Raw genomic sequence first — 19,165 nt, forward strand, 5'->3', positions numbered from 1 at the left:
AGTATTAAACCTCTAGCCATTTTGGTTGGTCATCTGGGGAACAATACTTTGAAAAAAAAGTTTTTAAATTGTATAAGTGGAAAATAGACCATGGACATACCACTTTTACTCATTCATTCCATCAACAAATATTCCCTGTGTGCCCATTATGGACCAGGCACTCTTTTAGGAGGTTGAATACTTTTGAACACAGTCTCCACTTTCAAGGAATTTACAGTTTAGTGAGAGAGATACAGATAATAAACAAGTGATCAAATAAGCAAACAAGCTAATTTCAGGGAGTAAAAGACATTTTGAATAACATACGACGGGTGGGGTGGGATGAGGAGTGAGTGGGGTAAGGGGTTCATTTGGATGGAAGGGTCATAAGGACACCAGTCATTTGAAGATCTGAGGACAGCAGGTGCAGAGATCCCGAGGCAGGAAATAAGTATGGTATGTTTGAAAAATAGGAGTTTGTTGGGCTGGAGTTCAGTGAGTGAGAAGAGAGTTGGGTATGTGGTCAGAGAAGTGGGTCTGAGCTGGGTCATGTAGGGTCTCATGTGCCAGGACAAAATGAGCTTGTTTCTTACTTTAAGTGCCACTAGGGAGTGTATACAGTAGAAATAATGTTGGTTATGTTTTTAAAAGATTGTTCTGCTGCTGCATAGAGAGGATGTCTTGAAGGACAACAGTGGAGACAACTGGATCAGCTAGGAGGCTCTGGTGGCAATTTAAACTGCAGATGAGGTAACTTGGACCAAAGAGCAGCAGTAGAGATAAGGAAAGTGATCGGAAATCAAGATTCAAGGCCTGGTGTGGTGGCTTATGCCTGTAATCCCAGCACTCTGGGAGGCCAAGGCAGGTGGATCATCTGAGGTCAGGAGTTTGAGACTAGCCTGGCCAACATAGTGAAAACCCATGTCTATTAAAAATACAAAAAATTAGCTGGGCATGGTGGTGGACACCTGTAATCCCAGCTACTTGAGAAGCTGAGGCAGGAGAATTGCTTGAACTTAAGAGGCAGAGGTTGCAGTGAGCAACCTCATCACCCCATTGCACTCCAGACTGGGCAACAAGGATGAAGCCACATCTCAAAAAAAAAAAAAAAAAAAGAAAAGAAAAAGAAAGAAAGAAATCAAGATTCATTTTAGAGATAAGGAGAAAGGAGGAAGCAGTAGTGACTTTGATCTGAGCAATTGGGTTGTGCCATTTATTGAGATGGGGAAGACTGGGGAAGGAGTGGGTTTTATTTAAGGCATGTCAAGTTTGATATGTCTATTATTAATATATGGTAGATGAGATTGTGACTTTATTACAATCATGCTGAGTTCTGACTTGAAAATGTCAAGTAAGCACTCAGATATAGGAGTTTGGAACTCCGTGGGGTGTCATAGCTGGAGGTATAATTGTGTAATCATTGGTGTGTAATTGTTCTTTAAAGCCAAGAGAGTCAATGAGATCAGCTAGGGAGAGAGTATAGCTAGGACCAAGCACAGAGTCATTCATTATCCAGAGCAGAGATCAACATGGCCCAGCGTCAAGTGCAGCTCAAATCTTTTTTTTTGAGACAGGGTTTCACCTTGTCACCTGTCACAGGCTGGAGTGCAGAAGCACCATCATGGCTCACTGCAGCCTCCACTTTCCAGCCTCAGGTGATCCTCCCATCTCAGCCTCCTGAGCAGCTGGGACTGCAGGCATGCATCACCATGCTTAGCTAATTAAAAAAAAAATTTTTTTTTTGTAGAGATGGGGGTCTCACTATGTTGCCCAGGCTGGTCTTGAATTCCTGGGTTCAAGCACTGTCCCCAACCTTGGCCTCCCAGATTGCTGGGATTAGAGGCGTGAGCCACTGCACCCGACCAAAGCCTGTTTTTATATAGCTCTGAGCTGAGAATATATCTTACATATTTAAGCAGTTGTAAAAAAATAAAAATAAAAACAAACAAAAACCAGAAAAAAAAAAGAGACAGTGGTTGTACATGGCCTGCAGAGCCTAAAATATTGACCACTTAGAGGGTGTGCAGAGGCGAAGCTAGCAAAGGGGGCTGGGAAGAAACCGCCAGCCAGGGGAGAAGCTGTGAGCGGGTACCACAGCAGCCAGGACAAGGGCACCACCTGGTGTTTAGAGGAGGGAGGGCTGAGAAAGCCTGGGAGAGACAGGCGACCCTGGTTTTGGCTACAGGTGGGTCGCTGGTGATCTGGACAGGAATAGTCTCAGTGAAGGGGATGGAACCCCCTTCAGAAACGGCCAAGTATAGGGGACAGTGGGAGTCTGGGAGGTAGAAACAGCAATGATAAATCACTGTTGAGACATTTTAGTGTGAAGCTGAGCAGAATGGCAGGGCAGAAGATGGAGGGGATGCAAGCTTTATAAAATATATATATTTTTTACAGGGCTTTTTTCTTTCTGATATTTAAAAGATAGGAGATAGTACAGCATGTTTGTATGCTGATGGTAATGATTAAGTAAAGAATGAGAAACTGGGTGATCCAGAAGAAAGAAAGCATAACTTGAGAAGTGAAACCCTGCAACCTGTTTTCAAGGAGAGGAAGGATGGGGTTCGGAGCACAGGGCGGGCCGGGCAGGAGAAGCAATGCTTACAACGGAGGGAAGGCAGAGGTGTGGGTGCAAATGCAGTCAGGCCGGCGGATCTGGGGAGGAAAGATCAAGGGAGTTCTTTTCTGTTCTGTTTGTCTCTGATTTTTCAGAAAGCAGGAAGCCAAGTCACCAGGCAGAACTGATAGCAGGGGAAGTGGGTTCCCACCAGTTGCATACAGCTGCTCTGGTATGGCCATGGTGCTGGGGATGAGTCAGTAATCTCAGGTAGATACAACAGACGAACAGGCAGATATGGTAGTTAAGGGTATTTTGAAAGAATGATTATGTTGGTAATTTGAGCTGCTTAAGGAGGGAAGAAAGCACATGAGAGGGGTAGGGTAAGAAAGGCAGGGACGGCCGGGCGCGGTGGCTCAAGCCTGTAATCCCAGCACTTTGGGAGGCCGAGACGGGCGGATCACGAGGTCAGGAGATTGAGACCATCCTGGCTATCACGGTGAAACCCCGTCTCTACTAAAAATACAAAAACTAGCCGGGCGAGGTGGCGGGTGCCTGTAGTCCCAGCTACTCGGGAGGCTGAGGCAGGAGAATGGCCGAAACCCAGGAGGCGGAGCTTGCAGTGAGCTGAGATCCGGCCACTGCACTCCAGTCCGAAGACTCCGCCTAAAAAAAAAAAAAAAAAAAAAGAAAAAGAAAGGCAGGGAGGTCTCCATATGGCCAGAGATTTACTGGAGTGGGCATTCTACAGTAAGTGAGATAGGAGATGTGCTCTGGGAGGGAGGTGCTTGAAACTAGGGTTTGGGAGGAGGTACTGTTACTGAGGACAAGATCTGGGTACGGCCACAGGTGGGGTAACAGAGGTGCACTGGAGGATAAGCTTGCTGGAGAGGACAAGTTCGAGGAGCTGGAGGTCAGAGAGTCGGTGACTTCATCCATATGGATTTTGCTGTCACCAAGGAGAGTGATGGGAGTCAGGTTGGAGAGAAAGACAGAGTTCAGTGTTGAAATAGTCAAAGGATGAGATGACAATCAAATGGCCTGAAAGTGATATCATTCAAAAGGTAATAAAAATGAACTGAGAGTAATTTCATGATAGTTCAGTTCACTGAATTTTATTGGAAATTTCCTACTTTATTGGAAAATGTGGCTTTTATTGATTTTGAAAGCCAGATTTATCAAACACAACTTTATGAGTAAAGAGCGAGTAGGATGGATCGAGAGCAGCACTTTCAGTAGAACTCTCTGCAAGAAGTTCCACTATATTCAGTGGCGCAATGCCTGTTTCTGCACATGCTTGTGCCACTGAATATAGTAGCTGCTAGCTATGTGGCTAAAGTGACTGAAGAACTAAAATTTTAATTTTATTTAATTTTAAGCAATTTAAATTTAAGTAGTCATATGTGGCTAGTGACTGTCGTACAGTGCAAGAAACTAAAACATTCAGTCATCTGATCTTTATAATGCCTGCTCACTTGATAGATGTGAATTTATTATTATTCTGTGACCCTGAGCTGCTGTTGCAACCTGCTGGAAATACAAACCTGAACAAGTCACGTGCGTCCTTACCTTTATTATACCATCAAGTTCTGAAAGAGTTAGGCGAGGTGTTGTCAGAGAGTCCGCAGATGTGCTCAGAGACATGTTCACCACTTCCATTTGTTCCCTCACTCTTTCCTGTTGTTTCTGCAGGAATGAAGAGTAAGGGAGAGTGAAATGAATACGTCTTTAGGGAAAGCGTCAGGGAGAGCATTAAATACCAACTTGCTCTCTTTGGATTCAGACAAATCTGGGTTCATATCCCAGCTCCATCCTTGCTGTGTGCCTTTGGGGAACACTACCTGTTTGATGCTGTTTTCTCATATATAATATGGAGATAACAACAGTAAGAATCTTGGGAGATTAGGCGCATGGGGGATTATTATAACACTGTCATTTCAAAGAGAGCTAGCGCTTTAGAGAGGGCATTTGACTCTTTTCCCCAGAATATAAAGGACTGTGAAGACAGGACTGAACACAGGCTCTACATTTGCAGTGACTGGAATATGAATTAGTTCTGAAAGCATTTATCATGTGCCAGCTCTGGGCCTGACACAAACAGCACATTTGGACAGGAACAGAGAATACACAAAAATAATCTTAATGTCCTTTTAAAAATTAAAAGTGGCCCTACTATTAAAGCATCAAATTGTAATCTTGCTTCATACCAATCAGAGCTCTTTATTGTAAATGCTCAGATGTTTTGAGAAGGGAAAGTAAATATTAATACACATCTTGATGAGTACTTTAATTTCTACCTTCACTTTTAGGTTCTAGAGGCAGGGACACTGTGATTCTGAAGAAATATTATGGAGCTTCCAGTGAGTTTAGAGTTTGAAATAAACATAGAAAGAAACTTTAGGAGGGAAAAGTAAAAGACTCATTTTACAAGTTGAGTGAAAAATGAGTTGAAGTTACCTTAGAAATAGTGACTTAAGTTAGAGTTGAAATATACATTATGGTGTAATCTAGGATATCATAGAAATAATTATAGAAGCCTAGATAGAGAAGGAAATACTTTAAAACTTTTAAAGTTCATCTTAATGTCCTTTCTTACTCCCTGCAGCCTTTCCTGACTTCGTGAAAAGGAAGAATGGAACCCATCTTCTCCAAATATGTTGCTATGGGGTAGATGTAGGTCTAGAGACAGAAAAGAATCACATTTGAACATTCTCTTAATGCAAGAACATTTTAAAAGAATCAGTTTCCCCTGAATATCCATCAAGCCTAATACAGTGTGACTATCTGAGATCAAATATTCTTATCTTTACAAAGACTGGGAGTTATACAGCTGTGGACAAAAGCACTACTGTAAAATGTGTGTATTAAAGTATGTAAAAGAAGGGAGTTGAAAAAAGGTTGGTATTATTTACCTCTCACAGAACTGTTTTCCTTTTACAGTGTTCTTTACCCCTTCTGTAAGTTCTCTCTGAGTGACTGCGGGAGAACACTGCTAACATCCTGAAGTCAGAGACAAACTTCAAAACTGTGTGCTAATAGCACTGTATATAAGCTTATTTGCAGTAGATGAAAAACAATATGCTTCAAGTTAATGAATTTCTCCCATTGACCATATATTGCATTAGACAGAAATGAATAAAATTAGCTTTGAAACAAATAAAGATATTTCCAAAGAAAAGTGGTCAGCTTGAACAAAGTAAAATGTTGAAAACTGATAACTACGAAAATGACATAATTGTCACTATTCAGCATGCTTCATTGTGCATATCACATATGCAAAATACAGAAAAAGTTCCATGGTCAAAAAAAACAAAACAAAACAAAACACCAAAAAACAAAAAACAGAAAGCAAAAACAGTCCCGGGAAGCTAAAGCTTCGGTATATAATAATCCCCAAACAGTGCTTTTGAAGGAGTAATTTACTTACTTTTAAAATATACCATCTCATGTTCATCTGATAAGATTTTACTCATTCTGTTACCCTTTGGGATTAGAAGTAAGATGACAAAATAATGTAATTGCTAGTTGTATGGCTACTATCGGCACACGTCAAAATGATTAAGCTCTGTGGGTACTTTTTTGGTTTTGTATGAGAACTGAAATTTGGGGGTTATTCTTTTCTAGCCCATGCTGTAGGTGTAATAGTGAAATGTAAAATTAAAACACTAAATTTGGGCCGGGTGTGGTGGCGCACGCCTATAATCCCAGCTACTCGGGAGGCTGAGGCAACAGAATTGCTTGAACCCAGGAGGCAGAGGTTGTGGTGAGCTAAGATTGTGCCACTGCACTCCAGCCTGAGTGACAGAGTGAGACTGTGTCTCAAAACAACTACAACAACAACAACAACAACAAACCCACTGAAGTTGGCTTTCTAAAACACAGAGTCCAATTCCAGTAAGGTCAGATCCATTCAAATCTTTTTGTTGTAGGAAATACTACAAATAAAACACTGGATTTTAAATTTTGTTGGAAAGAATTAAAATTTCATGATATTTAAATATGCAAAAGTATGCAAAAGAATGGTAAAAGTAGGGTTTAGTAATTTAGAAGTCCAAGTTAATATGAAATAAATAAGAATATTTGCAATCATGAAGAACTAGTGTACATAAATCAAATCTGTATTACTTGAGAGTGCTACAAGCATTTGTCCATCCATCTGTTCATCAACAAATGTAGCAAATGCAAGTTATCGTGTTTGGTGCTAGGAAGACATAATTTGTGCAAGGCAGGAGTGCCGCCTTTGGATGCTCACAGTCTAGGGGGGTTAGACTAGACACATACCATCACACACACACACACACACACACACACACACAGACTTATGCATTGAGCAATTAAGAGTGACTCCTAGACAGGAACATAGAAGAATATATGCTGAATGTGATGAAGCCTGGTGATCATTCCAGTGGTACAACCAGTAACTGCACCAATAGAGAGGAAGGAAGAACTCCTTCTGGCAGCTAGCGTTCTTTTTTTTTTTTTTTTCTTTTGAGGTGGAGTTTCACTCTGTCAATCAGGCTAGAGCGCAATGGCACGATCTCAGCTCACTGCAACCTCTGCCTCCTGGGTTCAAGCAATTCTCCTTTCTCAGCCTCCCAAATAACTGGGAATAGAGGTGCCTGCCACCATGCCCGGCTAATTTTTGTATTTTTGGTAGAGACAGGGTTTCACCATGTTGACCAGGCTGATCTCGAACTCCTGACCTCAGGTGATCCACCTGTCTTGGCCTCCCAAAGTGCGGGGATTACAGGCGTGAGCCACCGAGCCAGCATTCTTAATCTGGGGTTAAGGTAGACTACCTGAACTTGCCTGTCAATCTTATACGTGTGAACAAGTGCACATTTTTCTCATGGCAGGGATATGTGTGTGTGTGCGTGTGTGTCTGTGTGTGTCTGTGCACGTGCATGTTCCATAGTTTTCACTGAATTCTCAAAAGGGTGTAAGCCTGCAGCAATGTAGGAACCACTGGACTCGAATGAGTAGGTGAGGCACTCTACGGAGAGAGACACTTAACCTGGCTTAAAGGCTAGACAGAATTGCTCCTGGATGAGAGAGATGAGCAAAGGAGCTACCATGAGCAAAAGCAATAAGAAGAAAATGCGCATGGTCTCCAGTGGCTAAGAGGCAGAGTCTGTAGGAAAGTCAAGAAATACCACTAGAGCAGTAGGTGGACTCAGACCATGGGTGGCTAAGAATTTACCTTTCTTAAGTAGGGAGCCATTGAAGGCATTTGATGAAGGTTGATTATATAGTTTCTATACCTCGAAATCGAATCTGGCAGTAATCTCAAGGGGAGAGAAGCCAGGAGCCTAGGCAGGGGGCAGACCAGAATATATATAAGTGAGACACAAAGGACTGGAGAAATCACTGCTCACAGAACCCCAGAGCAGGAGCGGCTGACTTAGAGCCTGGGGACTTGGAGGGGAGAGGAGAACCCTGGACAAGAATGAGAAAGAATGAGAAAATAGGAAGGGAAATGGGAGGAAAAAAGGTGTTGATTTTCAGCAGGTAATAGCAAGGCTAGTCCACGTGGCTATTCCCGCAAACAGACACAAATATGAAAGTTGTCCTGTGGGGCTCAGTTTTGAATAATGATGCAGACCCACAAATAAATCCCTTTTAAGGACTGAAGCAGTGAGATTGGGTGAAGTCACTGAGGGAGGAGATGGGGGCAAAAGGGGTGCAACTGTGGCTAATGCCAGATCCAAATGTCAGGAAGATGAAGGAGAACCGAGATGGAGCAAGACTTTCAAATTCCTCAACGTTATGCTGTTCCCTTCCTGAAATCTTGCTCGTGCTGTTCATTTGTACGCAGTAGAAGGGTTTGTTTGGTAAAGTTAAAATGAGCACTACCATTTGTCTGAATCAAAAATGCCAAATTTTTGGTAGCCACATGCATGAAGTTTAAAAACAAACTGTATAAGTTTATTTAAAACCTATTTTGGCAATCATTCACTTTTAGAACTGAAGTCTCTTCATATAGGCAACAATGTCCTCTTGCTTGTTACATTTACAAAGTCCACTGTGCCCTGCACACACCCTGACATTTACCAACCACCAGCAAATCAGCTGGTTTGTGCTTATGCAGACACTTTCGTTCTCAGTTCACTGACTGTGTGCTACCCTTCCTGATTATAAAATTTACAGAGGACTTTGGGGGTAAGATCTATTCCTTAAAATAAATCAAAAGAGAACCGAACACGTTAACACAAAAAATATGTGTTCTCTAGCACAAAGCTATGTAGAAGACAAAGCACTTGGCTGAGATTGAGAACTCACAATCTAAAATGAGAACCAAATACAGTTTACCACTATCGGTAGTATTAATAATAGGTCTTGGTTTTTTCTCAGCAGTAAATATTACTCCCTGTGGCTAAGGGCACAGCTGTGGTCTGGCTGGGGTCTCCTGCGGGCCATTGCTTGCTCTTGTCCTACCAGGACTGGTCTGTGTTGGCAGGTCCACTTCTCATTTCAGGGCTTGCAGTGCTGAACATAGTTCTGGGTCTTCACTGGTGAACCCTGGGAATTGTTGCATGAGGTTGCAATGTTGTTTCCATCTTACTTAAACGCTCTAAATCTTCTCTTGGGAATAGAATAGGGTTATCCTGCAGGCTTCGGGTATGGGCATAAATCTTTCAGGATGGGAAGAATCACTCATTATTTATATTACTTAGCACTGAAAACGTATCTTCAATAAACTTGGGCACAATCTGACAAAACTACAGGATCCTCAAATTGGAAAGTCCTTAAGGTTTTCATTACATCAACACATTTTTTACTGAGTTGTTACTTTGTGTCAGGCATTGTGCTAAATGCTCCATGATTCAAAGACAAAGGAGACGCAATTCCCTTATTTTTAGGAGCCCTGAGTTCAGTGGGGAAGACAGACTCATTAGCAGATGATCACAATTCAGAAACAGAGCTGTGCAAAACATGTTATGGGCTTGGACTATAGGTTGGGTCTTCTGGAGAAAGTGGTGCCTGAGGTAAGACTTAAAGGATGAGTGAGGTTAGCCAGATGAGTAGAGAAGAAAAAGCGGTCTCCATTCCAGGCAAGTGGGATTACTGGTAATGTGATATTGCCTGAACAGAATGTGTGAGGCAGAGAATAAGAGGTGAGGCTGAGGAGGCTGGTAGGGTCAGATCAGAGGGAGTCCCGAATGCCATGTGAAAAAGCATAGGCTATCCTATAGGATAGTGTCTTTCAGAGGTTAACAATGAATTATACGTTGCAACCTGGTACACATATGTAAGGCACAACTGCGATGAAACCATACCTTACTATATGTGTTACACTTTGATATTTTCTATTCCCTTGATTTCATTTCCTTTTATCTGTCTCTTAAAAAAAAAAAAAAAAAGCCTGCTGGTTACAACCCATGAAACTTATTCTGTAACCCGCGAAATGACTCACAAGTTGCAGTGTCAAAAGCACTGTTAGAGGTGATGAGGAGAAATGAAAGGATTGATGGGCACACGTAGTTGCAGTCAGACTGTGATGAAGGTGAGCCACTCTGGCAGGGTGGAGAGGATGGCTTGGAAGGAAGGATGGAGGAGAGAGAAGGGGAGACTGTTTTGGTAGAGAAACAACGAAAGTCAGAACTAGAGAAGTTGTAGAGGAATGGAAAAGAAGGAAGAGAGCTAAAACACGTCACATAGTAAACCTGGGAGGAACCTGTGGTTGACTGGATGTGGAGGAGGGAAAGGGGGACACTTCAGGGTAAGGCAAGTCCCAGCGACGACCTTGAAACAATAAGATAATCATGCATTCATTTAACAAAAAAAATGCTACCCCAACCGTATTATTCTAAAAGATATTGGCTAGGGATTTGCTCCCATTAGCAAATAGTGCTGATGAGTGTAATTAACTTTTATTTAAGAAATTTTACAAGGATTCTTACTGAGGGGCAATGATGACTGAAAATCGGGCTAGAGAGCCTAGTTGAAGTGGCTTTTGCCGACCACAGTAATACATAACTGAATTCATGAATTTGCTCATAATTGGTTTGTATTTGCTCACAGTATTCTTTTCTCCCTAATCCTTTAAAATATGTTTGAACATGCATGTGTCATCCTATCAAAAGATGACCCCTCTTGATGCTGGTGGCTCTGAATACATGCATTGCTTGAAGCAGACACGTGACTACTACCAGTTCTCAGCTCTGTAGGTGTGGGCATGCACAAATTCTGGCCCCATGAGGTGACCATCTGTGCAAGCTATGATCATGTCTGGGAATCCTCCTCACCTTCCTCTTTGCATTTGCATGGCCTTGGCAATTAGTCTCCTTATCCCTGCAGCTGCTGACCAGCCAGACTGTGAGATTTGTGTATCGTGCCTTTCCAAAAATTACACACACCCAGAACACATAGTTTTGAGACACTTTGGCCTTCTAGTGCTCTCAGGGTAAAAAAAGCTACGCGTTGCTTACCCACTTGCAAGAAAAACAGATCCATACACATGGATGCAAGCACCAGAACTACTGCATTCTTATCAAAGCAAGAACTAGACAATTATTCTAGTTTCAAGTTGATTTTAGGAACACACATGTTAGTAATTTATAGCAGCAAAAAATATACCAATATTTTAAAATATAAGTATTTAAATATACCAATATTTTTAAAAAATTTATATCAACTGCCCCTTCTTGGTGTACCGTCACACTGCTGATGTTGAAATGCATTGATGGTGAGTGTCCACTGTACCTCGTGGTCCCGCTGCCTGGCTGCTGTGGCCCTGTTCATATCTTCAGCATCCCTGACGTGGTTAAGGGCCTGGTCAAGTGCTTCCTGGAGATCTGACAACTTAGCATTGTAGTCGTCCAGCTGCTCCAGGACGACAGGAAACAGAGTGCGGGTCTCATTGTGCAGCCGCTGCCAGCTCTCAGCCTGGCTCAGCACTGGGAAGAAGTGGAGACAGAGGCTCAGTGTGGCTTTCTCCTGTTTGCTCCCATTCCTCCCAGCATTTTGCAAAGTTGGAAAATTTTCAGGCCATGCCTTCTGTAGCAATGGAGATTGAAGCTATTGTTCATAAAGATAGCTCCTCCACCTTTTAGATTTGAAGTAAAAAAAATCCTAGTTTTTAGGGTTTGGGAGCCCCTGGATAACAGTCAGTTGAAAGAAGGGTTTGATTAGTTTTCCCACAGAGGTTGTGCTTTTTGTGAAAACCGTGTCATTATACTATGCTTACTATTATCCAGAATATTAATAATTTTACTCTGTAAAGGGGACTTGGGTATAGTAAGGTTTTTACCATTAAAAATAACCAAACTCGTCAGTAATAAGGCAAAATGATGTGCATAACCACTCATTTTCTGTAGTGTGTCTAGGCAACTGTTTTTAGTTAGCTCTACTAGGTCAAATCCAAACCATGATTTTGGTGGAAAAAAGAGTAAATGGCAATGAGATGATGTTCTTAAACTTGGCGTGTGTCTTTTATTCTCTGCTCAAAGACACATGTGTTGAATATGTGCCTTAATTTCTGTTTTCTTCAGGGAATATTAGTTTGTCTTGTTGAGATTTTCTTCCATCACTGTAAGCAGAACACAAAAGTTCCTGGCTGAGTATAGAAAGTGCTGGAAAATGCATTCTAGGTGGAAGGAGGCCGAGTGGGAGATGTAATTGGTCCCACTTCTCCAGGGCAGCCTTGTTAAATTCCACAGTAGGCAATGAGCTTGGAAACATCTGGCAGTGACTGACATCACAGCTCTAGCCTTTCTGAGTCTGACTCAGAACTGGGGCCTGCGATTCTTCTTTGGTTCTTACTATTTCTAAGACTTTACACATTTGCCACCATAATAAACCTGTATGTCAATAACGTCTCCCTACAGTATCCACAATAATGGTTAGCAGAAGTTGATAGTGACAGTTGTAGAAAAACGACCTACTGTCCTTTAACTGTTTTTGTGTCATTAGTCCCTTTGTAATCGAATGAAGCCTTCAGACTCCTTCTTACAGTGTGTTCTAAAATGCATAAAATAAAATATATAGAACTTAAAAGGAGACTAATATATTTAAAAACCAAACTGGTAATATAATAATGTATATGCTGCTTACTAATCCCTTAACTAACAAGATCTAAAGGTGGATCTAATAGCTACCATAATTTTGAGTTATTGGTGAATTTAAACAGTGTTATGAGACAGCAGCAGCTAAAATATAACATGCAAATCTGTGATTTCTCTCATTGATTGTGTAGGTTAAAGCAATTGTTTGCAGCTCTTCCAATCAAGAGTGGAGTCTATCTCTCTACTCCTTGAGTCTGGGCTGGTCTTGATCAGTAAAATGGATGTGACATTGCTGAGCTCCAAGCCTAGGTTTAAGAGATCATGTGCTTTTCATTCTTGCCTTCTTAAAGCTGCTGTTATGTGAATAACCTGGACTAGCCTTGTTGAGTTAAGACCTCACATGGAGGGAGAGGCCCAGCCTTCACAGCCAGCCCCAGACATCTGAGTGAGCTCAGCCAATATATGTCACATGGAGCAGAGATGAGCTGTTCAGGTTGAGTCCAGCCTGAATTGCCAACCCATGAAAGCAGGAGCAATAAATGGTTATTGTTTTAAATGAATACGTGTGTGGTGGCTTTTGTTTTGTTTTGTTTTGAGACGGAGTCTCACTCTGTCATCAGGCTGGAGTGCAGGGGTGCGATCTCGGCTCACTGCAACCTCCACCTCCCAGGTTCAAGCAATTCTCCTGTCTCAGCCTCCTGAGTAGCTGGGACTACAGGTGCATGCCACCACGCCCATCTATTTTTTGTATTTTTAGTAGAGGTGGGGTTTCACCACATTGGCCAGACTGGTCTCAAACTCCTGACCTTGTGATCCACCTGCCTTGGCTTCCCAAAGTGCTGGGATTACAGGCGTGAGCTACCGCATCCGGCCTGGGGTGGCTTGTTATAATAGTAATTGATAACTGATACAGTGATCAAGTGATAGATTCAATAATATTACTGTGGTTTGGTGCCTATACTCATCGCTAAAGAGAATGTTAAATTTCCACTAGAGGCTAAAAGATACTAAAGTCATTCATGGTCTTCACAGCATGAATGTTTCTGGGCTTGTAGCATTCCTGCCTTCTCAATAAAATTTCTTTTACTGTAGTTCTGAGAATTGGTTTCCTTTAGCCTTCCTTCTACTGTTTTATACATTTTCACCAAATGCTATAGATTCCTTATGGCATCTCAGCTGTTTCTCAGGGGCTCAAAGTTGGGCCTGAATCTAAAAATCTTGGTTATAAAGTCAAGTTATCCTGAATGATTCCCTGTGGCCACATGTAGATTCTAAATAGTTCTGAATACTGGAAATTGGTTGCTTTGACTATATGTTGCCCTAGGTTTACTGTCTGCTCTTGGACCCACAAAGAGGGCAAACATGTGCTGGGTCAGCTACGAGAGGAATACACCTACGTTCGTGAGCCTCATCTGCCTCCTCATCCACAAGCTCCCGTTGGGTGAAAAATGGTTGACGGCGTCTAATCTCCTCAAGCATCTTCTGGGCCAACACCAGCTTCTCAGAGATTTCCTTGGGGCTAAATTCATGCTCTTCCCCGTAATAGAGCATCTTGTTGTTGATCTCTGAAAGGAAGAACATGGTGAAACAAGGCAGCAGGGAGAGATGATCGGGCACTAGAAATGCAAGGGAGCGAGGGCTGTGGGCAAAGGGCAGGGCAGATCCTGAAATGGAAAGAGAGGCTCATTCAAAGGCAGCGTGCTGTGAATCGCAGCGAGCATGGAAGCTCATCACCTAATCCACGAAGGAGAAAGACACGAGGAAACCACTCTTCTCTGCTTCCTATGTGGAGTCTTCAGAATGGGCACTGGCTAATGCAAAGCCTGCTTGGCTTTCATCCTCATCTGGTTTCCACAGTGATTCGAGAATGCTAATATTCAGCATGAAATATTGTAACTTGATATTCAAGGCATCCAAATCTACAGTCTTTGGTCAGCCTTTTATATAACATGTTTAACTTAGAGAAAATGCTCAGAGATCACTCCCGTCATGGGTGAGATTATTCATATGTAGGAGTTATTAATTGTATTTTAGACAAAGATTTGATCAAAGCTTTAAGCCAAAATGAGAGCGTATTGCTAGCTGTCCAAATGAGTCTTTCAAATTATTTCACAGGCTAAATACAAAATGGGGGTTGGTTATAATATGATGTGAGCTTTGGCTCATTCATAGTTATTTTTTGGCAGTTGCTGTTTGCCTTCTAGAGTATGACCACTCTGGGTCATTTTCACCCTAGTTCCATAAGTCAGGTGGAGAATTTTAGAACTGGAGGGACCACTGAGGCTCAAAGGAATTGGGTGACCTGTCTAAGTATTAGCAGACTGAAATACTTCTTTGAATCCCTCATTCCTACTACATATGATGAGAAGAAAGGTAGGTAATTGTCACCTTGTTCTACTGCAGCTCCAGGAGGAAGCATTTTATCTTCCTGGCATAAATGAAATTGCGTGTCTGTGGTTTACTATGATCTATGTGGTTGGCCAGACCTGATGGGTAAACAAACATTGGTGTCACATAAATCATACCAGGCAGGATAAGGGGTTGTATTTTATGTGGATAATAGTTTGAAGGTCACCAGCGGTTATTTTAGAGATGGCTGGGAATAAGGAATGACATATAATTGGTGTACAGCATTCCAGAATTACATGAAGGGATTAAACATCTACTCTTCAAGTAAAGTCTAAAATATTAACCTGTGAAACAAACTAAATGAAAATATTTTTTTCCTCAGCTCCAGCACTTGCGATGCTGAATTCTTGGGTATTTTGATGCAAGTCTTATATTTACAATTTTGGCTTGTTTTAGTTTAGCTACTTGCAGTATAGATTAGAAAAGGGAAATACAGGCAATAGTATTTTTGCCTTTGGTCTTTGGAGACTATTCATACATTATATTAAAAATTTAAAAACTGGTAGAAGTTGTTGTTTCCCATTTACATTTGCCTTGTATTTTTTTCATCTTTTCCCATGCTTAAAGGATCAAATAAGAGGGTTCATATCCTTTGCAAATGAAACGTTTTTGAATCAAAACATGGGTTACAATAACAAAGGTGAATTATTTTCTCTGAATAGCTTGCCAGGGTCCTGGCATTTGCTGCCTAAAGAGGCATTTATTTCTTAGTTGGATAAGGTCTTGTTATCTTCCAGGTTCAATCTTACTTTTTTAACAAATCAATAGTAACTCTAAAATGCTATAGAAAAAGAATATTTTGTCAGGAAATGCAAAAATATGAGCTATGAGAGAGGATGTGAGTGAGGAGTGTTTGGATTGCATGCCATTTGCTTTTATTGTTTATTATAGACATCAAAGGAAACATGACAAATGATTAATCTTGCTTTTCTATATCCCTTTACATGGAACATGCCCCACTATAAAGACGTGAATCTTCCACTGTGGGTCCCTTTACTGCCACTGTGCCCTGGGATGCACTTGGTGTGGTCATCCAGCCCTTAATATATAGTGTAATAAAAACTATGGAAATGCAGATACTGGATCTTAGCAAACTCTCACCCAAGGAAATCTTTATCCTATAACAGATGAAATCTGCTGTTTTCTGCTGGTAAGTTGCAGTCCAGCTATTAGTGCACTATTAAAATAGTCTTCAAGATTATCCTGCGTTTATTGGAAGTGAGAGTACAAATTAAGCAAACCTCCAAGAGGGAAGGTACAATCATTCACAATGCTTTAGGACAAAGAAATCTCCCACAGTCCCCCGCCTTCCTTTTCTTCTGGGTTGGGAGCCCAAGCATGTTGCCCGATTGGCCTTTGGGAAAGCCCATCATAGAAACAGCTTGTGATGATTTGGGTCAACTGACAGTTTACTGGCATTCTAAAGGCAATGTTGTTTTCTGCAAATGACTGGGAACAATCTGTGACTCCTACTCAACTCTTGCATTTTAGAGACACCATAGCATGCAGTCTCCTCTGTCAGAAGGGTATTCTGAGGAATGCCTAAAAAGGGAATGCTTTTATACATTGATTCTTGAACATCAAAACATAGTAAGTAGGGATGAGTGCTCAGAAATCCCCGATAAACAAACTTGAAATGAAGACCTTATACAAGTTTAAACCCATAATACTGTACCAACAAGTTCCTGGCACACAGCAAACACTGAACAGTAGCCATTGTGTCTACTGTTGTTAATAACATGAGTGTTTCCTTGATATTAAACTGAACCAGAAGAGAATATATTTACCTTGGATTTTATCCCTCATATCATGGGCTTGCTCTACAAGCTGACTTGCATGTTTAATGGTGTCCATGCTTTCCTTCTGAACAAGTTGCCCTTTTCTAGAGGCTTGATTTTCCTACAAATAATCCATACAAAGGCTAGATTAAATGTATGAGAAAAGAATGTTGCATAAGCACAGATAGGGAAGGGTGGGCATAATGTATTTCATAAACATAAATCTTCCAGGCATGTGAAAGTTCCATAACATATAACATCATCCCAAAAATAATGCATGAAAGCTAATGTGATGGCCAGTTCTAAAATTTTTTTGACTTTTCCATAAGTTATTGGGGTACAGGCGGTATTTGGTTACCTGAGCAAGTTCTTTAGTGGTAATCTGTGAGACTTTGGTGCACCCATCACTTGAGCAGTATCCACTGCACCCTATCTGTAGCCTTGTATCCCTCCCCCTCTACTCTTCCTCCAAGTCCTCAAAGTTCATTGCATCATTCTTATGCCTCTGCGCTCTCATAGCTTAGCTCCCACACATCAGTTGGAACATACAATGTTTGGTTTTCCATTCCTAAGTTACTTCACTTGATGGCCAGTTTTAGAATGACAGAATGCTAGAAAATCTGGTGCTGTTCCTATACCATCAGTCACAGTTCAATCCCAACCAACTGCCTTTCATATGTAATTTATTCTTCAAATTTTTACTGTATCTCAAGGTGCTGGACTAGAAAATTGCCTGTGTCCGCTGATCATTTTGACATTGTGCTGACTGAAGAGTTTAAAGTTTCAAAGAGAAAATTGTTGAAAAAATAGGCAGACCTTGAAATGCACCATGCTTCCAGTGGCTTCTGGGTGGTCCAACCACTGCTGAAATTGAATTACCACAGAGATTTCAAGGATTATTCTCCCTGGGTTAAAATGCTGTTTTCAGTGCTTCTTTCCAAATTCCCATCAACATTGAGGGCACTTGTGTACAAATAACTGCACAAGCAGATTTGGCTCAGCGTGAATGGAGCTCTTCTCCGAGAAGCTGATTCCTTTCTCTGAACTCGGGAGACTCTGTTTCAGAGATCTCACACAGTATTTGTCAAAAATAATGCCCAACTCAAATGTGGCCTCTGAAGAAAGGGTTTGTGTGGACGTCTGTGTGTCTGTGTGTGTTTTTGTGTGCGTGGTTAAGGACAGAATGTGATCTAAGAGCACAGAAATGATTCAAGACAGGACACCACCCTGTATGCACAGCATGGGCGACATGTACTTCCTTTTGGGATTCGAAAGACTGATCTGTGGGTTATATTTTAGGGGAAGAAGACTTCTTTAGTCTGGCATTTGGTAAAATGCCCACTTGCCTTGTCTGGTGCTGTTTTTGGCTCAGCTCTTTAAAAACTGCTGCAATACCTGAAGGAGCTGTGAGGTAATCTGCCACACAGAGCACTGGTAGACCCATTATACAGTTTCCTGAGGATAGGGAAGTGGTTGTTTTGAACTTCTCTCCTTTCATCCAATGTTCTACCCAAAGGATTACGCCATGATTTTACCAGGAATGTTTTTACACTCTCCAGGAATAATCCAAGCAAGTGGCCCTCTCAGATGGTCAAGGAAAAGGATGCAGAAATGGTATTATAACAAACACATGCCCAGAGGCTTTTTATCAGGCAGATTGGTAATCCTCTCCCTACAGAGCCCGCTGTGCAGTGGCAATGTGGTCAGCAGCCCCTTCATAAACTGGGCTGTCCGAATGAACACCGCCTTCTGAATCATTATATTCCTTCCTGCAATTCCAGTCTTCTTCTTGGCTGCTTGCTCCAGTGCTTTCCAGATAAAACAGTATTTGTGGTCATTTTAAAACTAAATATGCCGAAACTACAATAAATCTTAATGTTACTCCTCCCTGCTTTTAAAAAATATGGACACAAACATTTAAAATTTTAGAATTGTTAACAAGTTGATCTTTGATCCAGTTTAAGTTATATTTGCAAAGCATAACACCTCTAGTTTTTACTTTGACTTGATACTTCAGAGTAAATCTCTGTTGTTATTACTGTGTCATTAAACTTACTATATTTTGATACGGAAACTTCAGTTTGAAGTGATGAGACAGCTGAAAAATGTCATGCCTATAAGAAGACCTCTTCTTTTTGACAAACGCCAGAGGGCGCTGAGATGTAGGTAGACAGAGATATATAGATATTGATATACTGTATATATGACTCGATCAGTGGCAAAGAGGAACATCTATTCCTTTACATTATAAAATTACTGAATCGAACCGATAGTGATGGCTTATTGGAATGTTTATTTTTTCTGTAACTTTGCCTGTGGAAGGAAAATAATGATACAGGCACATGGTAAAACGGTTGTGCCTCAGTTTAAGAAAAGCTGAAATTAAAAAATTACCTTGCAACTGTAAACCAGTTGGTGGTTTACATTACAAATGTATT

At 41.3% G+C, this 19,165-nt stretch overlaps 1 protein-coding gene across 3 annotated transcripts in view; it reads right to left on the reverse strand.

Moving 5' to 3' along the window:
* Nucleotides 1–19,165, reverse strand: part of LAMA4 (laminin, alpha 4) — a 148,355-nt gene that overhangs the window by 54,361 nt on the left and 74,829 nt on the right. For all 3 annotated transcript variants that reach the window (XM_011935032.1, XM_011935031.1, XM_011935030.1), the window contains exons 10-13: nucleotides 16,737–16,848; nucleotides 13,938–14,105; nucleotides 11,240–11,433; nucleotides 4,106–4,222 (exon numbers count right to left, since the gene is read on the reverse strand). In XM_011935032.1, coding sequence (XP_011790422.1) covers nucleotides 4,106–4,222; nucleotides 11,240–11,433; nucleotides 13,938–14,105; nucleotides 16,737–16,848 — 591 coding nt within the window. The remainder of the gene's footprint in view (nucleotides 1–4,105; nucleotides 4,223–11,239; nucleotides 11,434–13,937; nucleotides 14,106–16,736; nucleotides 16,849–19,165) is intronic.

This window comes from Colobus angolensis, unplaced genomic scaffold (genome assembly GCF_000951035.1).
Source record: "Colobus angolensis palliatus isolate OR3802 unplaced genomic scaffold, Cang.pa_1.0 Scaffold14, whole genome shotgun sequence".
Classification (NCBI taxonomy): Eukaryota; Metazoa; Chordata; class Mammalia; order Primates; family Cercopithecidae; genus Colobus; species Colobus angolensis.